The sequence below is a fragment of the Falco rusticolus genome, chromosome 5 (assembly GCF_015220075.1).
Source record: "Falco rusticolus isolate bFalRus1 chromosome 5, bFalRus1.pri, whole genome shotgun sequence".
In the NCBI taxonomy this organism is placed as follows: domain Eukaryota; kingdom Metazoa; phylum Chordata; class Aves; order Falconiformes; family Falconidae; genus Falco; species Falco rusticolus.
This window is the reverse complement of record NC_051191.1, coordinates 8946401-8964351: the sequence shown is the minus strand read 5'-3', so window position 1 is coordinate 8964351 and position 17951 is coordinate 8946401. Positions and strand designations below refer to the sequence as shown.

The following is a 17951-nucleotide window of genomic DNA, read 5'->3' as shown; positions in this document are numbered from 1 at the left end:
GTAGAGCTGGTCATACAAATATAGCAGTTCCAAGGGGCAACCATCAGCAGAACTGAGGAACAGAGGCAGTGATACTGTTCTCAATCTTTTATTCTTGAATAGTCAGTCATACATTTGGATGGGTCAGAACAAAAGCTTCCCGACAAAAAAAAAAAAAAAAAAAAAAAAAATTAGCTCTACAGTACTGCTGTGTTCCGTTCATAACTTGTGAACACTGCTCAGCACCAATAACACATATGCTACATGAAAAGTTAAAAGTACCAGCCTGAATTTACATACAGGTCATATAAAACAAGATGTCACTCTACTTACAATAGTACTGAAACAGCACTGGATCTCACGTGAGAAAAAGCCAAAAATAAAGAAAATCAATATCAGATCAAGACAATAGTTTACAATCCACAAAGTCACACAAATATAATTTTAGTATGAACACAGTAGTTTAAAATATTTTAAAAACCTTTTGGGCAGAAAAATTTGTTTCAAACAACATTTAGAAGAAACATTAAGTATGAAACTGACTTTTACTCTTTTTGTTGAGTATTGTCTGAATTAATGAAATACAGCAAGTTGAGCCAAAATAGTAACTTTAATGAAAGAGATCTTACGATAGGTTTGCTTTTGATCCCAGTGAAAATGAAATACCAGAAACAATCAATCTGTATTGCACTGGCAGTCCAATCATCCAGTATCATTAGCCTAATCAAGCATCAGATTTGAAGCACGACATGCTTTAGTTTCTGAACTACTTTTCTGCAAATCTCTGAGTCTGTTCTGGAGAGGTGAGGCTAACAAGCTGAACGTCACCGGTTCTTGCTGCTTGGGAATACTGGCAACAGCCTCACCATCAGGTCAAGTGTTTCTCACTTTTCTGAAAACATCCACTTATGCAATAATAAATCAGAGTGCTTTTATGACAGTATAAAGATAACAGGTATATTGTTACACCATATTAACAGAATAAAAATGTTCATTAATACCAGTTGTAACCATTAAACAGAAAAAAAGGTTATTAATGACATACGGATTAATTTTTTCAGGTGTGTAACACCTTTCAAAATGAGATATTCCTGCAGGAGTGCACTGATGTAACTTAAAGCCCAACGACTGAAAGAAGGTACCCTTGTCAAAGCAGACACTGTGTTTCCAGATTTTGCATGGATATTTCCTTCCTTTGTGATCAACTAACTACACAAATTGCTCTAAGCACCTGAACAGCCTCAATCTGTGAGCGTAGTAACAGAAAGCTCTTGATGTTGAGTTTATGAAGGACAGTATCAGTCCCAGGAGGATAGAGTTTAGAGAAAACAAGCCCGTTACCCAGTTAAGATAGAGTCCAAAAAAACCTACATCCTACTCAAAAGACTTTATATGAGTACAGAAATAGGGTATCTCTTCCAGTCTCCTAGAAGAAATAATCACAGGAGTGGGACCTACATAATAGCAATGTATTAGAGGTTCAGTATGGTAGATTTTATGAACATGAGAATAAAGTCTGTATAACTGGGCCCTCAAAAGATCTGGGAATTAAATCGCTTGCCAGGAACTTCAACACTGGTACAAACACTGATGATCTTCCTACAGGAAGATGCCAATAAGGGTGTGGCAGTAACACAGCCAGACCTTCAGGAATGCGGGGGGTGGGGGGGTGGGGGGTGGAATCTTGATTTTTCGGTGGTCCAGAATCCATTCCTGGACACATGGACTATTTACAGAAGTGAAGCAGACTTCCCAAATAAATTGAAAGGCTAGCCAACTTCACCGACGAAAGTGTCCTGTAGAACATCTGTTCCTCAAAAGTGCACTTTCAGAAGAAGGCTCCTGCCATCCATTATGTGGTATGCAATAAAATACAAAAAAAAACTTGAGAGTTTTGTATCAGCTGGTATGGAACAAAGATCTCTAAATCTGCCAATCCCCATGTAAAAGATTCAGTTCTGCGACAAACACTACAGCCCTCTGAGAAATCCCAGAGGCAGTGACATGTCAGTCACCTCACTTGAGGACCAGGTTACTGAGAAAGCAAGGCACCACGCTGCACTTGAAGCGCCCAAAGCAGGTGAAGTGAAAGAACAGCCTCAACTATGCATGGGAGACATCCTTATTTACATCTGGTTTGTTTATTTGGAATAAGCCAATTATGTAATACCCTTTGCTAATTCAGACTAGCATCACAGCAATATTGTCTGTACACAGTGACCTTGGAGGAGTTATTTCCAGTGATACGGATATTGACAGTGAGTCATTCCATTGCTGGAGCAATTATCGCAGCCAGAATTGACATGCAAGTCACCACCCTGAAATTAAGACTAAAAGCACTCAGCTTCTAAATCCATGATAGATTGTTACACCTCCTTTCTGCTCTGAAGCAAAAGCTCTCTGTTGTGGGAGAACTGCTTGTACAGCATCAAGTCCTCACCAGGGGCCCAGATCCTGCCAGTGCTGACTTATAAAAGCACTCATTGGAAAAATAAAACATATGGTTTGAGGGGTAAGAGATCGTCACAGGCCACTAGAGGAAAAAAAAAAAAATAACTCCAGTTAAGTGTCTACAGAACCCAGGCATCTAAACACTATTAAGTAGATCTAGTAGATGTAGAAGACCGAACTGAAAAAGCTCCTGAGCTCATACCTTTACTCCCAGACAGAAACAATGATTAAGGTGAGACACCAGAACAGATAGAATATGTGATGATTAAACTACTATTAATTATGCTACTTCATGTCCTAGAACTGTCTCTGGAGCTCAAGTGGGAAACAAATTGTTGTGTCTGAACTGACAGAAAACTGCTAAAATGCTCCAAAATGCAGCTGCAAGGAAAATTCCAAGATACCTCAGCACATCCCTGAAGTCTCTGAAGATGCACAGAACCTTTACTATTTACATATTAGTCAGAAAAGAAAGCTCTAGACAGGACTTCATTTGCTTGGTAGGTCAGTGCTCTATAATCAAGAAGTACAGTAAGTAAAATGCAGCTGCCCTTAAGGTCACTCCTGCTGTACCTAATGCAGTCTACAGAAGCACAGCTACTAGTTAGCCAGATCTCCTTACCATAAGGCAAAATAGCATTTTTTTTTTCTCCTGAAATCAGAGAATAAACTCATAAGGTTCCTGATCCTGTGTTCACAATATCAGTATCAGATGCACTTGATAATTTGTCCACTGCAGTAGGTTATGTGCACAGGTACACTTTCTTCTGCTGGAAACTTCTAGTCACCTGCATTTTCTCAGGTTTCCAAAAACAATTTGTAGGAGCAGAGAAACAAGATTGAATTTTGTTGCTGGCAGGAAAACCAGTTTTGGCTCTGTCTAGAAGTTAAAGAGGACAGTTATGAGAACAGCAGCAGAGCTGACTGTTAACTCTGTGATGCACATGCTACTGACAATGCTTGAACAGGTAACTCACTCCCATCTCCCCATCCCCAGCATTACAGTTGCCTTTGTCTCCTGGTGGCTTTCATTAGTTGTGCAAATATTAGTAACTAGGACCAGGGGTACCTTCTGGATCTGATGGGAAGCGTTACAGCAGAATGCACATCTGCACCAAGGAACTCTCGTTCCAACACAACACAAACAGGGTAAGGATGGCCCTACCCATACCATCTGTTAGGAACTGTGTTTACACCATTCTGTTCCCAAAACGATGCTCATTGACTTGAGTGAGCACTAAGCTAGCACTACCTGTATCTGTACCAGTATGTATGCAACAAACTAAACACCATGGGCAGTCACAGAAAAATGCCTGAGTTCATTCTACTGTCCTACTTCAGTCTGTTAGCATCAATACGTTAGCACAGCTGGCTGACAGACCAGGGGTGAAAGGAAGGACAAGATGCATCCTTCTGCCACTGAGCTACAATGTACCCTGGGTGGGCATTTCACATATTGTCCCTGATAACCAGAACTAACAGGTTCAGAAAGGTATGGTCCAAACAGGTATGGTCGGTGTGAGGGATGGACCCCTTGGTTACACAGTGTGAAGCCTGAAGCAGCAGCAGGAACACTTGTTCAATAAGCAACACACATCTAAACAATATGTGCAAATGCACACAGTATGGGGAAATAAACAGGAGTTAGAGATGCGCACACGCCTGGCAGGCTACGATTTGACTGGAATCACAGAGACATTGTGGGATAGCTCCAATGACTGGGGTGCTGGAATGGAAGGACACAAGCCCTTTAGGAAGAACAGGCAGTGAAAAAGGAGCGTTGCCCTGTATGTCAGCAGCCAGCTGGAGTGCATGGAACTCTTCCTGGGGACAGATGAGGAGCTGACCAAGAGCTTATGGGTCAGGATTAAAGGCAGGGCAGGGACAGGTGACATTACAGTGGGGGTCTGCTACAGGCTGTCTGACCTGGAAGACTGAGCAGATTATTCCCTTTATAGACAGATAGGAGCAGCCTCACATTCACAAGACCACCTCATTGGGGACTGCAGACACCTTGATATCGGTTGGAGGGACAACACAGCAGGCCATGGGCAATCCAGGAGGTTCCTGGAATGTGCTGAAGATAACTTCCAAGTGACAGAGAAGCTAACAAGGAGAGGTGCCATGCTGGACCTTGTCCTCACCAATATGGAGGGGCTGGTGGGGAATGTGAAGCTTAAGAGTAGCCTTGGCTGCAGTGACCACAAAATGATGGAGTTCCAAGATCCTTAGGGCAGCAAGGAGGGTGCACAGCAAGATCACTACCATGGGCTTCAGGAGTGCAGACTTTGGCCTCTTCAGGGACCTGCTTGGTGGAGTACCATGAGATAAAGCCCTGAGGAGAAGAGGCACCCAAGAAAGCTGGTTGATATTCAAGGATCACCTCCTCCAAGCTCAGGAGTGATGCATCCCAACAAAGAGGAAGGCAGGCAAAAACGCCAGGAGGCCTGCATGGGTGGACAAGGAGCTCCTGGACAAACTCAAACGCAAAAAGGAAGCCTACAGCAGGTGGAATCAAGGACCGGTGGCCTGGGAGGAATATAGAGGAATTGTCTGAGCAGCCGGTGATCAAGTTATGAAAGCTAAAGCCCTGAAAGAATTAAATATGGTTAGGGACATCAACAGCAACAAGTAAAGCTTCTACAGGTCTGTGGGTAATAAAAGGAAGACTAGGGAAAATGTGGGCCCTCTCCGGAAGGAAATGGGAGACCTGGTTACCTGGGATATGGAGAAAGCTGAGGGACTCAAATGACTTTTCTGCATCAGTCTTCACTGGCAAGTGCTCCAGCCATACTGCCCAATTCACAGAAGGCAAAGGCAGCACCTAGAGAATGAAGAGCCACCCACTGGAGGAGAAGATCAGGTTCAAGACTATCCAAGGAACCTGAAGGTGCACAAGTCCATGGGACCTGATAAGATGCACCCATAAGTTCTAAGGGAACAGGCAGATGGCTAAGCTACCGTCCAGCACATCTGACAAGTTGTGGCAGTTCAGTGAAGTTTCCACTGACAAGAAAAGGGGAAACGTAATCACCATTTCTAAAAAGGGAAATAAGGAAGACCCAGGGAACTACAGTCCAGTCAGTCTCACCTCGGTGCCTGGCAAGATCATGGAGCAGATCCTCCTGGGAACTACGCTACGGCACATGGGAAATAAGGTGGTGACTGGTGGCAGCCAACATGGCTTCAACTAAGAGCAAGTCATTCCTGACAAATTTGGTGGCCTTCTATGACAGGGTTACAGCACTGACTGATCAGGGAAGTGACTGATGTCATCTACCTGGACTAGTGCAAAGCATCTGACACCATCCCGCACAGAGTCCTTGTTTCCAAAGTAAAGAGACATTGATTAGACAGATGGACCACTTGGTGGGTAAGGAACTGGCTGGATGGTTGCACTCAGAGAGTTGTGGTCAACAGCTCAGTGTCCGTCCCAGTGGAGACCGGTGACAAGGGGTGTTCCTCAGGGGTCCATACCAGGACCAGTGCTGTTCAACATCTTTGTCAGTGACATGGACACTGGGATTGAGTATACATACCCTCAGCAAGTTTGCTGAGGACACCAAGTTGAGTGGTGTGATTGTCACGCTGGAGGGAAGGGATGCCATCCAGAAGGGCCTTGAAAGGCTTGAGAGACAGGCCCATGCAAACCTTCTGAAGTTCAAGGCCAAGTGAAAGGTCCTGCACCTGGATCAGGGCAGCCCCCAGTATCAATAGAGGCTGGGCAGAAAATGGATTGAGAACAGCCCTGACAAGAAGGATGTGGGGTGCTGGTGAACAAAAAGCTAAACGTAAGCCAGCATGTGCTTTTGCAGCCCAGAAAACCAACCTTATCCTGGGCTGCATCAAAAGGAGCATGGCCAGCAGGTCAAAGAAGGCGATTCTCTCCCTCTACTCAGCTCTTGTGAGACCCCACCTGGAGTACTGCGTTCAGCTGTGGGGCCCCCAACAGAAGAAGGACAGGGACCTGTTGGAGTGAGCCCACAGGAGGGCCGTGAAGATGACCAGAGGGCTGGAGCACCTCTCCTATGAAGACAGGCTGAGAGAGTTGAGATTGTTCAGCCTGAAGGGAAGGCAGCAGGTAGACCTTACAGCAGCCTTCCAGTACCTAAAGGGGGCCTACAAGAAAGCTGGAGAGGGACTTTTGGCAAGGGCATGTGGTGACAGGACAAGGGGAATGGCTTTAAACTGAAGGAGAGTAGATTTAGATCAGATATTACGAAGAAAATCTTCACTACAAGGGTGGTGAGGCACTGGAACACGTTGCCCAGAGAAGCTGTGGCTGCCCCATCCCTGGCAGTGTTCAAGGCCAGGCCGGATGGGGCTTTGAGCAACCTGGTCTAGCGGAAGGTGTCCCTGCTCATGGCAGGGGGGTTGGACCTAGACAGACCTCCAACCCAAACCCAAACTTCTATGAATATGAACAGAGGGCAGAGGAACAGACAGGATTTGTTGTTTACAGGCAACAAAGGCCAGAGATGTTCAAAGAGACTGTTAAGGAAAAGTTTCATTGAAGAACTGAAGCACTGAAAGACAGACCTCCTAAGTGACAGACAACGGTAAAGTGAAAACTGCAGAGTAAGAAAGATCTACATCTCTTAGAGAAACATTTAGCATCAAATTTACCTCCATTTGTCCTATCAAATAAAAGCATAATGCACTAGGTGTGTGGCATCTTGTAGACCAAGGCAAGGAAGGGCATGCCCTGTGCAGAAATACAGATATAGTAACAGTCTCTCAAGTATATAAATATTTGCATCCGAATATGATATGGACAAATTTTCAAAGACAAAACTGATTTATTTTTTTTAATTAGATAAGTGGTTGAATCTTTACTGAGTTCTAGAGATCTAGTGCAACCAGCATTTTCTGTTGCAATGACACTTTAAAACCTTGCGTAGTTTGAAATTTAAAGTTCCAGCTACACAAACTGGGAACAGTGCTAACAGTGCAGTATAACACTTAGAGAGACCAACACTATTTATGAAAGGTCAAAATGACAACACCTACTGTATGGCTAGAAAGTAACGGTTGATATAAAATTGCACAAAATTAAGTCCCAAACCTGGTTGTTTTTTTTTTTTTAAATTGTTCATTGCCAGGTTACTGAAAATACAAATGCTAATAATTCTTTGTACCTAGTTATAAAAAGAATTTCATACCTGAGATACTCTTAACTACAGACTAAAGGCAAATAAAGCCCTGCATTTTATGTATTAGAAACTACTGCTTCCTTCTTTGCAAATGCAAGGGGAAGCTTTTGCCTGTGGTATTGCACAGAACACATACCACTACAGGATGTTCATAATTTTCTTCCTCATTTGAGTTAACCACAAAAATCAAGCAGTTTTACAGAGACGAGCTTATTTGGATGACTTTGTGTATATTTAGTATCGTAAGCCAAGTGATGTTTCTATTTGCTTTGGCTGACTAAGGGAGAGTAAAGGAAGAAAACGTCTACTTACAAAGAATGACCACATCTTAGCTGTACCGAGAGAGAGCCATCACATGGTTAAAGGAGCAGGAAATAACTTACAGTTCACTCAAAGCTGGACTAAGCAATTCTGTGGTTTCAAATTTGAGCCTGTAGAGTTGCTGAAGCCGTATCTTCCAGTACACAGCTTCTTAATATAGCAGCTTACAAACTGGAGAGTCTGGTCCTCCCTGGAGGAGCAGCAGTGGAGGGTGGAGCAGTGCAAGAAGCCTGAGGAATATCATACTCTGGGTTTTGCTTCCCCCTCTCATCTACCTGAAGTTCTCTTTTTCTATAGCAACATTAATGGTAATTTTGAGTCAGTGAAGATGAAATGGGAAGAGAAATCTCTAATGGCCTTATCTCAGGCTGAAGTGCACTCTGTGTAAGCAGTAGCAAACATCTGGCTGGCACAGAGACTGTCTCCTCTCCTTATCTCTTTCCTCATGCAGTGCTTTGCTGAGTTAGAAGAATATCAGCCATGTCTACCCCAGTACTGAGTATGGGTAGGACTATCATGTCTGCTGAGACACAAAGCTCATCAGCAAGAACAAAGCACTTCTGGAACTGAGAAGAAGGAAGTGGAGGGAAGAACAGTGAGGAAGAGAGACACTTCTACATGGAGATGTTCGTGCAGATCATGAATGCAGGGGCTGAAGGGAGAAATTAAGATCCTGGAAGCACCAGAGGTACAAGGCTGGAAGAGGAAATAAGGGGAAGAAACCCTTTTGCTGGGACAGAAAACTTGTTTAAAAAAAAAGTGTGTGTGCAATAGTAAGAGTGCAACGAGTCCCTGAAGAAAGCTGAGACACAAAATTCTGAGGACAGAGGTCACTGTGCAGGACTTTAAAGCAAATCAGCAGGATGTGGCTTATAAAAGAAAGAGTGGTTAAATCAATTCCTAAAATATCATTACCAACTTCACCATAATCTGCTGTATAAAAATATTAAAGCTTTATTTTCAACACAGAAACTAAAATTCTTTTTAAGTCAATAAATTACTGCTTCTGTAACAAAAATGTACTAAGAAGGTTGTAAAAGATCTCTTTTCTTTATCCCTAACACAGAAAGATACTAATACAACAAATTAATACTAATTTCTTTCCTTATCCGCAAGTCACAGACAAACAAATCTCTTTGCTGTCATCTTGAGAGGGGAGAAAGTATTTACAATTTAGTGCCAAATTCCTGTATTCAAATATTCTTCTTGTTCTTCAGCCTAGACAGCAAGACAAGTACTAGGCCTTGTTATTTAATACTCAGAGAATGTTATTTAGGAATCCATATTTTAACACAACCTTCCTTGTAAACAATCTCAACAAATGCTTGCTAACTTTTGGGAGAACCATCATCGATAACACTTTGAAGTAAATACATTTTTTTTAAAGCCTTTGCAATCTTAGAGGCAAGAATTATCTTTCCATAATTAGGAGTTCAAATAACTAGTATTTTCTTAGCTTTTCAAAGAGGAGAGAGCCACGTTTTCTTTCATTAGGTTGGTGTTTCTCAAATTGCAGGCACAGTACGCCTGCAAACAAAATATACTCAGTGAGCACAGAATATGTTCCCATATAACTACACCACTGTGATGCTGTGTAGTGGCTAATTAACAAGGGAAGATAAAGGCAAAATGACACATTCGCTTCGAAGGGAAATGAGATGAATGCAGGGGAATTCAGCTTTACACAAAGTTCTGAAGGGGAAAATGGTGTGTGAAACCATCTTACAGAAATGGAAACACCTTGATTAGCAAGCATTAATGTGATCTTTCAGCTTTAAGCTAGACACACTGGAGAACTGGAAAATGCATTAACACTGTTTCTCAGAAAACTTAAAAAGAAAAAAAAGCTGCCTTAGCGATGATTTTAAGGATAGCCAAACAAACAGTACAGGGAAAACAATCTCACCAAGTGAGATGCAAGTATGAAAGCAAGCACCTAAGGTGAACTGCAATCTGCCAATATGTCGTGGAGCTCTGCAACATGATCTTCTCCACAGAACATTAAGTCTACAGGAACTGAGTAATTCATTTAATGAACTTCTTCCAGAATCATATATTCTTAACACAGGCATTCTAATTTGAAATGCCTAATGTGTCATTCACTGCATAAACACGAAGAGGTGTCAGGAAAACTGGCTAGCTTTAACTCATGGGTAGCAGAAAATACACTACTGATCTTTAAGAATTAAGCAAGCGAGCAGCTTTCTAAGAAAGCATCCCTATGATTTGTTTGGATTACATCTCATCTTCTTCCATTTGGCCCTTCTAGTACACTGCTCCTGTCATGAAGATCACAGCAAACTTTAGGCTCTTCAAATTTAACTGCAACTGTCCCTGAAGGTAACTGCACACCTACTGTGCCTACTTTAATGATTATCCAGGCATAAACAACATGTCTAGAAGCCACAGAAGTTAAGTGTGCCAGCGTACCCAAGCAAATACCCTGAGAAACAAAACTATCTTGCACAGCATCCAAGTCATGTCCTGGTAGAATGGGCTGTTTAAAACACTAAATCCACTTTGCATGATTTATTGTTACAAGGAAAACAAACTGGCTAATAATAATAAAAAAAAAATCCCTCTGCACCCAAGTAACACATAATGCCAACCTTCTCTGAGGAAAATGTACCCTAACTTACCAATAAGCAACTCTGTCTAGTGCCCATGACACATTTTTGTTACTTCCTATATTTTATTATCTAGGCATTAGGTCATAAAACCATAAGTCTCCTGCACTATGCTAAGTTTTATTTCTGTACTACAAAGATTCCTCAAGAGACGAGCCTATGAAACACACTCACTGGAAGAGAGGACACCATAAATCTTACCACACTGCTGTACGTGAACTGCAAACTTTCTCTGACAAACTAAGCACTTAAAAACTCACCAAACCCCATCTCCACTGCAGACAGCTCTGCCTATAAAAGGTCAATGAAAGAATCAAGCCTAAGCTTTCTGTCATGTTGGTCAATAAAATACTGCAAAGTTCCTACATGACACTCACTCATCATGTACAAACCACTTGAATGCTTCACTCTACCTATTCCAGCACTGAGCTAGGAGCTGCCAGTGGCAACTGCTGCCATTGCTGGCACCTGCAGCCACTACTTACCACTGATAGCAGTAAACAGGTTCCTAATTTCAGCACTACAGAGACACTAACATTAGAGTAATAAGGATCGTAAGAAGCTCTACAGAAAAGACAGGGATTTTTTTTCAGGCAGAACTACTAGCACTACTCCGGAAAAAAAAAAAAAAAAAAAAAAAAAAAAGAAAGAGATGCAAGATCTGAAGTTAGAACATTCTCCATTATCACTTTTTTACCCTGAAAGTTCATGGAATAAGCATGATCTTATACATTCTACTTGCTACAAATCTGGCTTATACTAAACCCTTGAGAGCACCAGAAGAAATATGCACAGAGGAAACATTCTAGTGATAACATATTCAAATCAGTATTTATAATCAGATATTGCACAGAAATCACATCAATTCATTAAAAGAAGAATAAAGTAGAGTCTTTCCATTTGCATATTTGCATGAAACAGTAAACTCACTCTTTATCTTCTAACAAGAAACTACCCCTTCCTTAAATATTCTCCTAACAAGTGGTATCTGGACATCCTGGTGGAAATCTCGTAGTCAAAACATGACTGTTCATCTGAATCCCACATTAAAACTTTGCACTCTTCTAAATTTCTCCTCTTGGTTCTTAGCTGTGAAGAGCTGGTAAGTTACAACACAACAGCTTGGGAGTACAAATTTTTTTCATTCTGTTGCATCTGTATGCTGTAAGATTCCACAGCATGTTATCAGGAGCATGTGTGGTATACTTGACCAGCCGATTAACCATGGAGATGCTAAGAGACTTTCAGCACTTGACCACCTCCAAAGCAAAGAAGAAAAATCTATGAAGTAGCTCAGAAGAGAATATAAGAGCACTGAAGCGTTAATAGATTAGAGGTACTTTTTCCAGGCCTGTATTACTAGAACACCTTCTGTTTAGCAATAACATAACACTTCATGAGGGAGATACACAGTAACTGAAATTTGTAGTAGAACTCACCTTGCATGTCAAGACACAAATTGACCTGTATAACGTACGAGCTACAAGCATGGTCAGGAGAGATGTAACCACTACAGTCACTGAAGCAAAGACAGAAACTCAGCTGATAATTGGGAGCTTTTAAAGTAAGTTGAATAGGAGATTTAGGTAACAACCAGTGATGTCTACTGACAGTAATGGTATTTTAACATCTAAAATTCTGTCTCTCACTCTTGAACCAAACCCCACAACTTGGTGAATTGAGCCTTGTCTCAAATACATACAGCTACAAGATGCAATGCCTCACAGAGCATTCACATGTGATCTCAAAACATTTCTCAGCCACGGGTACAGAATGTTTACAGCACAGCTCACCACCTTAGCTTAGTAGCAAGCTGTGAGGAAAACAAGCATGAGAAACACTTCATGATAAGTAACCCTACTGTAAATACACGGAGGCACTTTGAGCAGGGGTCCTCAAACTACAGCCCGCGGGCCAGATACGGCCCCCCAGGGTCCTCAATCCGGCCCCCGGTATTTACAGACCCCCCCGCCGGTGGTTGGGGGGGAAACCAAGCAGCCACAGATGGCTGCCTGCCGCTTCATCCACGCGCCGGCCCCCTGGTTAAAAAGTTTGAGGACCCCTAACCGAGTATGATGGCTAAGCCACTGGCTCTGAAGAATCTGATCGGATCCGTTTCTGTGAAAAACAGCATTTTAGGCACAGGCTTGGTTCAGAGGAACTGTCAAAAACCAATGTAACTGTCTCAAGAAGAGAAGATTATTACTGACAAGTTGTTTAGGGAAGTGACTCCTGTGGAAACTAGTGAGACATTTGAAGATGTTGCATGTCTTTTCACATAGAACAGGACAGACCTCAAAAGAAATACAGGCATAACTCAATATTCCACAAGACCCTATCCTTTATACACTTTCTCTTCTCCTCCTGCATCTCATTTAAAAACACATGCAAAGATGAGATGACCACTGAACTGATGATTCAATTCTTTGTATCTGTTCAAGTGGGAACTCCTTTCCAAACTACAATCTCAACCTTTTTGGGATATAGAGCCTGCAGCATAAATTCAAACTGAAGAGTCCCAACACTTCTCAGCCACATGAAGTTGCCCATTACTCAGACCTGTAGTCCATCTTCAAGTCTTATTACTTGTGTTTACAAAAACGGCATGAAGTCCTTTCTTGATAAAACCTTAATTTTTTATAAGTTAGGAGCGATAACTGCCATTCAGATTTTTATTTTGTTTCATCTCAACTATTGCTGTAGTTTGTCTTTTGGCTCTGACATACAATCTTACACTGGTCACATGCACTTTAAAAGCAGCCAAAACAGTTTTCTTGTTTTATTACTATGTCACTTCTCTTTCTGCATTCTTTACTAGTTCCTGTTTACCATATCAACCACGGCAAGATCTTAACAATAACAACCTGTTCCTAGCCATACTTGTTACACCTTATCCAAGTGTTGAGTCCTACTTCTAAGCAGTGTAAAATATCCATACTCCACTGCCTGCTTCTAATGTTATCAAGCACATACTTCTCATGTTTTCTTTCCTAAGGCCCCTCACACAAAATTATTTCTACAGAATAAGCTAGTTTTTCCATCAGTACCATTACTGACCAATATTAACAATGCAAATTATTAAAGTATCTTCTTTGTTAAAAATTATTAATGAGACACCTGGCATTTGCTTTCACTTACAAAACTCATTTTTATAACTTTGGACATAATTAAAGTGACTGGTTTATAATGAAGCAGACTTAAGCAAAACCATCCAAGTTTGGCATAACCAGAAATATATTTCATTAATACGCACAAAAATAATCTCATAGCTCATTTCATCATAAGTTTACATAAGCTTTTATTTCTACATTATGATAAAAACTAGTTATTGAAAAATTTCTACAGACAGTAAATTTTACACCTTATGCTACCTTATGCTGGATGCCTACTGCAAGTGGTTCTACATTTGGATTTATATTTCAACCAAATTAACTATAGTTGCAGCCTTAACTGTTAGCCATTAGCTTGGTTTTGAAAGCCTGATCTGTCACAGCCAAAGGTATTTTAACTGCTTGTAGATTCAGATAAGTATTTTACAGCTCAGCAAGTTAGGGGAAAAAATAAAAGGAAGAAATAAAACCCCCAAAGGCAGTAAACTTCTGTATGTACATTTGCCTACTAGTCAGTGAGATTCCCAAAGTATCAGCATAGTCCAGAAAATGGTATCAGTCTCAGCAACACGTGCACAGCAATGGCTCTTCACCACTTCCCCCACGCCCAGGTCATTTTTGTGTTTACCAGTCATCGTTACTTAAGATGCCACTGAAATTATGTCAGTATCAGAGTTCATAGGTTATGAGTATCAATCAAAATTAAGCTACTTTATTAATTCATTTGCTTTTCAGCAGAATGAAAATTGAGCAGTTGAAACCTCAATGTTATTTCAAAGTAGCTGCCTTGTTATCAGTCAAAAACAGAGTCAAAGGAAAGACTGTCGAAATAAATCAGGTCCAGAGCACCACGTGCTTGCTTAACCAAGCCCCTCAGGACTGATACCAGCATTATGCCCTCCATAAGAGCACTATGATTTATTACTACAAAAGAGTATCTAGGATCATAGTTTAATGTCTTAACTGCTCCTCTGGTATTCATTTCACTAGTGATCTAAACACAAGGTCAAGTAAAATATAACCTTAAATTATGTCGACATGGCAGATGCAAATCACATCCAGTAGCAGATCCATGCCCCACACTGACAGAAACACCACCTGCAGCAGCCAAGTAGCACAGACAATTCAGCTGATGGGAAAGCAAACTTCTAGCATCCTATGAAACTCACAAGATTTTCCTTTCTTAAAAAGTAGCATTTACAGTCTGAAGTTTCACTAATGAATAATTCAGACACGGATGTTAAGAGATCAAATATCACGTACATTACAGCAAAAAGGCATTTATCAGCATAGCATGCCAACACTGAGTCAGGCTAGAAGGTCAGCAGTATCAAGAGTACTGCTGGGCTCTGACAGGCATCGTGGATTCAAGTTAGACAGCCGAAGTGGTTTCCATCTCCAGATACCCACTCCACTTCTGATAGACATTGCCCCACCAAGGGACAGAGATGTTCAATCATTACTTTCTGAATTGTCACCATTTTTGGCTCATGGCACAGTAAGCCAAAAAATATCTCCAGAGCTTCAATGCTCAAGTCCTCACAATTGAGGAGAGACCCTCAACTACAGTAAGATGAGACTGTGCTTAAGCTAGAGAGCATATAGGGCTGAGGGAAAAGGGGAAGAGAATAGGCTACAATTGGAAAGTCATCCAAGATTCAGTGTAAACCACAAGGCTGCGTAGTTTCAAGAAAAATACAAAGCAAGTTACATCTATGAAGCTGTCAGACTGCCACAAATCGCATGACACCCAGACACTACATAGACATTTACCTCCAAAGTCTGCTTTAAACATGCTATTTATGCAGAAAAGTTGAGAACTTGAGTAGGTGAGTGTTACAGCTGAGCGTAACAAAACCAAAAAGTGTGTTCACTTGACAAGAAAACCCACATTGTAGAAAAACAAACTGGAAATCAACTTACACAAATTCATACACTATTTTTTAAATTTAGAGAAGTGTTTTGGGTTTGGGTTTTTTTTTTTCCAAAGGAGCTAAACATGTGAAATGTGTGCCTGAAAATAGTTCAATTAATTGAAGCCATTTTACACACATCTATTACTTTTCAGAAAACATCCTTTATGGTCACACCTTCTGAATCATTCAACTTGGTTACTCCGACAGCATCTTTCTTAACCTACCTCAATGTAAGTATCACCTACTTCCTGTTAAGTTACTGCGCCTTACGCTTTCCTTGCAACAGTCAGTTTGATCAACAATACCATTTCAAAGTCCAAAGAGGTATGTGGAACTATTATGACTGCATGGATATCCTGCTTTAAACCACAAATTAAAGTTCATTAAATACTCTTCACAGTGTTACAGCAAGATGGACAGTGCCTAACACTAGTATGCTAGGCACTGGATGCAAAACATCAGAAGACAGCCTGGTAACATGATTTTCAATGGCTTCCAAACAGTAATTTTAAAAAAAGAAAATATGCACTTTTCGTCTCTTATTTTCATCAAAAAAATCCTATTTTTCTAAAAGCTGTTTCTTTTCTAAAGGAAGTGGTTAACTTTTGAAGCCTTCAAGTAGTTCTTAATACAGACAAGCACAGTTTTAGTACAGTTTTATATTAACATAACAGAAGGTATTCTGAAAATTAAGAACTTGCTGTTATACTTGGTAACATATGTACTATGAGGCTTTTTGGTTTAACCACTACGTTTCCCTTTTATATACATTTATACACACAGGCACATATAAACAGGAAAAGATGCAATATTTAGGTTGCATTTGAGTACATTAAGCTGTTGTTTAGGCAAGAAAAAGTACAGACTAAATCCAAGGCAGGCCTAACACTGATAGAAGCCTTCCTACAACTTCCGTCAATATCGCTTTGTTGTGCCGCAGGTGCACCTGAGCCTTATCCCAGCCTCGTCGAGCAACCAGAACTTTTGCCACCGAGCTCCGCGGCTGCTCCCTTGCTGGGCAGTTCCCCCTGCAGAGCCCCCCAGTTGCACGGCAGGGCTGAGCCCCACCAGCCGCCCCCCGGGAGCTCGGTGCCGACGGACAGGGGAGCGCGGAAGGACGGAGCCCGCACCGGAGCCCGAGGCGGTCTCGGAGCCGGCACGGCCAGCGCGGCTCCAGCCGCAGCCGGCGCGGCGGAGGGGCGAGGCCGGGCCCAGCGCTCGGGGCTGGCAGCCCCGCCGGGTCGGGCCGCGCCGGCCCAGGGACCCCGCCACCACCGCTGCGGGCCGCGGCCGCCGCCATTCATTGCCCCGGCACCTCCGCTCCGCTCCCACCGCCCCGAGCGCTGCGGCCGAGGCGGGCAGGGAGCGAGGCCTGCGGACGCCGCCCCCCTCCCGGGCGTCGGGACGGGGCAGCGGAGCGGGCCGGGCCGGCTGAAACTTCCGCAGCCCTCAACTTCCCGGCGCCCCGGCCGGCCTGTCCTCACACGCCCCCCGCCTGCCCCGGCCCTCCGCGCCCGGGGTGGGGACGGGCCCGGGGGTCTCCGGCCCGGGAGCGCCGCGAGCCGCCCCCTGCCCTCCCCGCCGCCGCGGGCCGGGACTCACCACGCATTTCTTGCCGAGGAAGCTGAAGAGGCTCTCGTTCTCCTGCGGGGTGAGCAGCAGGGAGCCCACATTGGTGACCCGCCGCGGCTGCGGGGGCTGCTGCTGCGGGTTGCCGCTCATGGCCGGGGCCGGCCCGGCGCTGCCCTCGCTGCCCTGCGACCGTTGGCGCCCGCGGCCCCCTCCTCCTCCGCTGCCGCCGCGGCCTCACAGCAGCCGCATCGCGGAGCCTCCCTCTCGGGGCCGGGGAAGGAGGGAAGCGGTGAGGGACGGCGGGACCTCGGCCAGCTGCCGGCGGCCCGGGGACGGGAGCAGCCGCGCCGGTGCCGCTCCGCGCCGGCGGCCGATCGCGCCCGCCCCTCCGAGAGGCGCTAAACTTCCAACTCCGGCCCGGCTTCGGCGGCCGCACGATCCAACATGGCAGCGGGGGCGGGCGAGACCACAGCGCGCGGCAACCAGAGGGGAGGCCGGCGAGCGCGCGGCCGCCGCGACCATGCGCCGTGCGGGGGGGGGGGGGGGGCGCCGCCTTCCGCTCCGGCCCCGCCGCGCCTGGGCGGTCCGTTGGTGAGCGCCGGCGCCTCCCCCGCAATACCTGCCAGGCCGACCTGGCCGTTGCTGGGCGGAAGCGAGGAGCAGGGCAGGAGGAGGAGGAAGAAGAGGAAAGCGCGGTCGCCGCCGCCCCCGCCTTCCCCGGATGGGGCCCGGCGGCACGCGGCCGCACGGCGGGGACTGGCGCGGCGCTGCCCCGGAGGCCGTGGGAGCCGCTGGGGCCGGGCGTGAGGAGGATGCGGCCAG

At 44.1% G+C, this 17951-nt stretch overlaps 1 protein-coding gene across 3 annotated transcripts in view; it reads right to left on the bottom strand.

The window, feature by feature from the left end:
• The window catches only part of WASL (WASP like actin nucleation promoting factor), a 58123-nt gene extending 40502 nt beyond the window's left edge, over positions 1-17621 (bottom strand). For all 3 annotated transcript variants that reach the window (XM_037388693.1, XM_037388691.1, XM_037388694.1), the window contains exon 1: positions 17160-17621. In XM_037388693.1, coding sequence (XP_037244590.1) covers positions 17160-17279 — 120 coding nt within the window. In that variant the 5' untranslated portion in view covers positions 17280-17621. The remainder of the gene's footprint in view (positions 1-17159) is intronic.
• Positions 17622-17951: the final 330 nt, after the last annotated feature.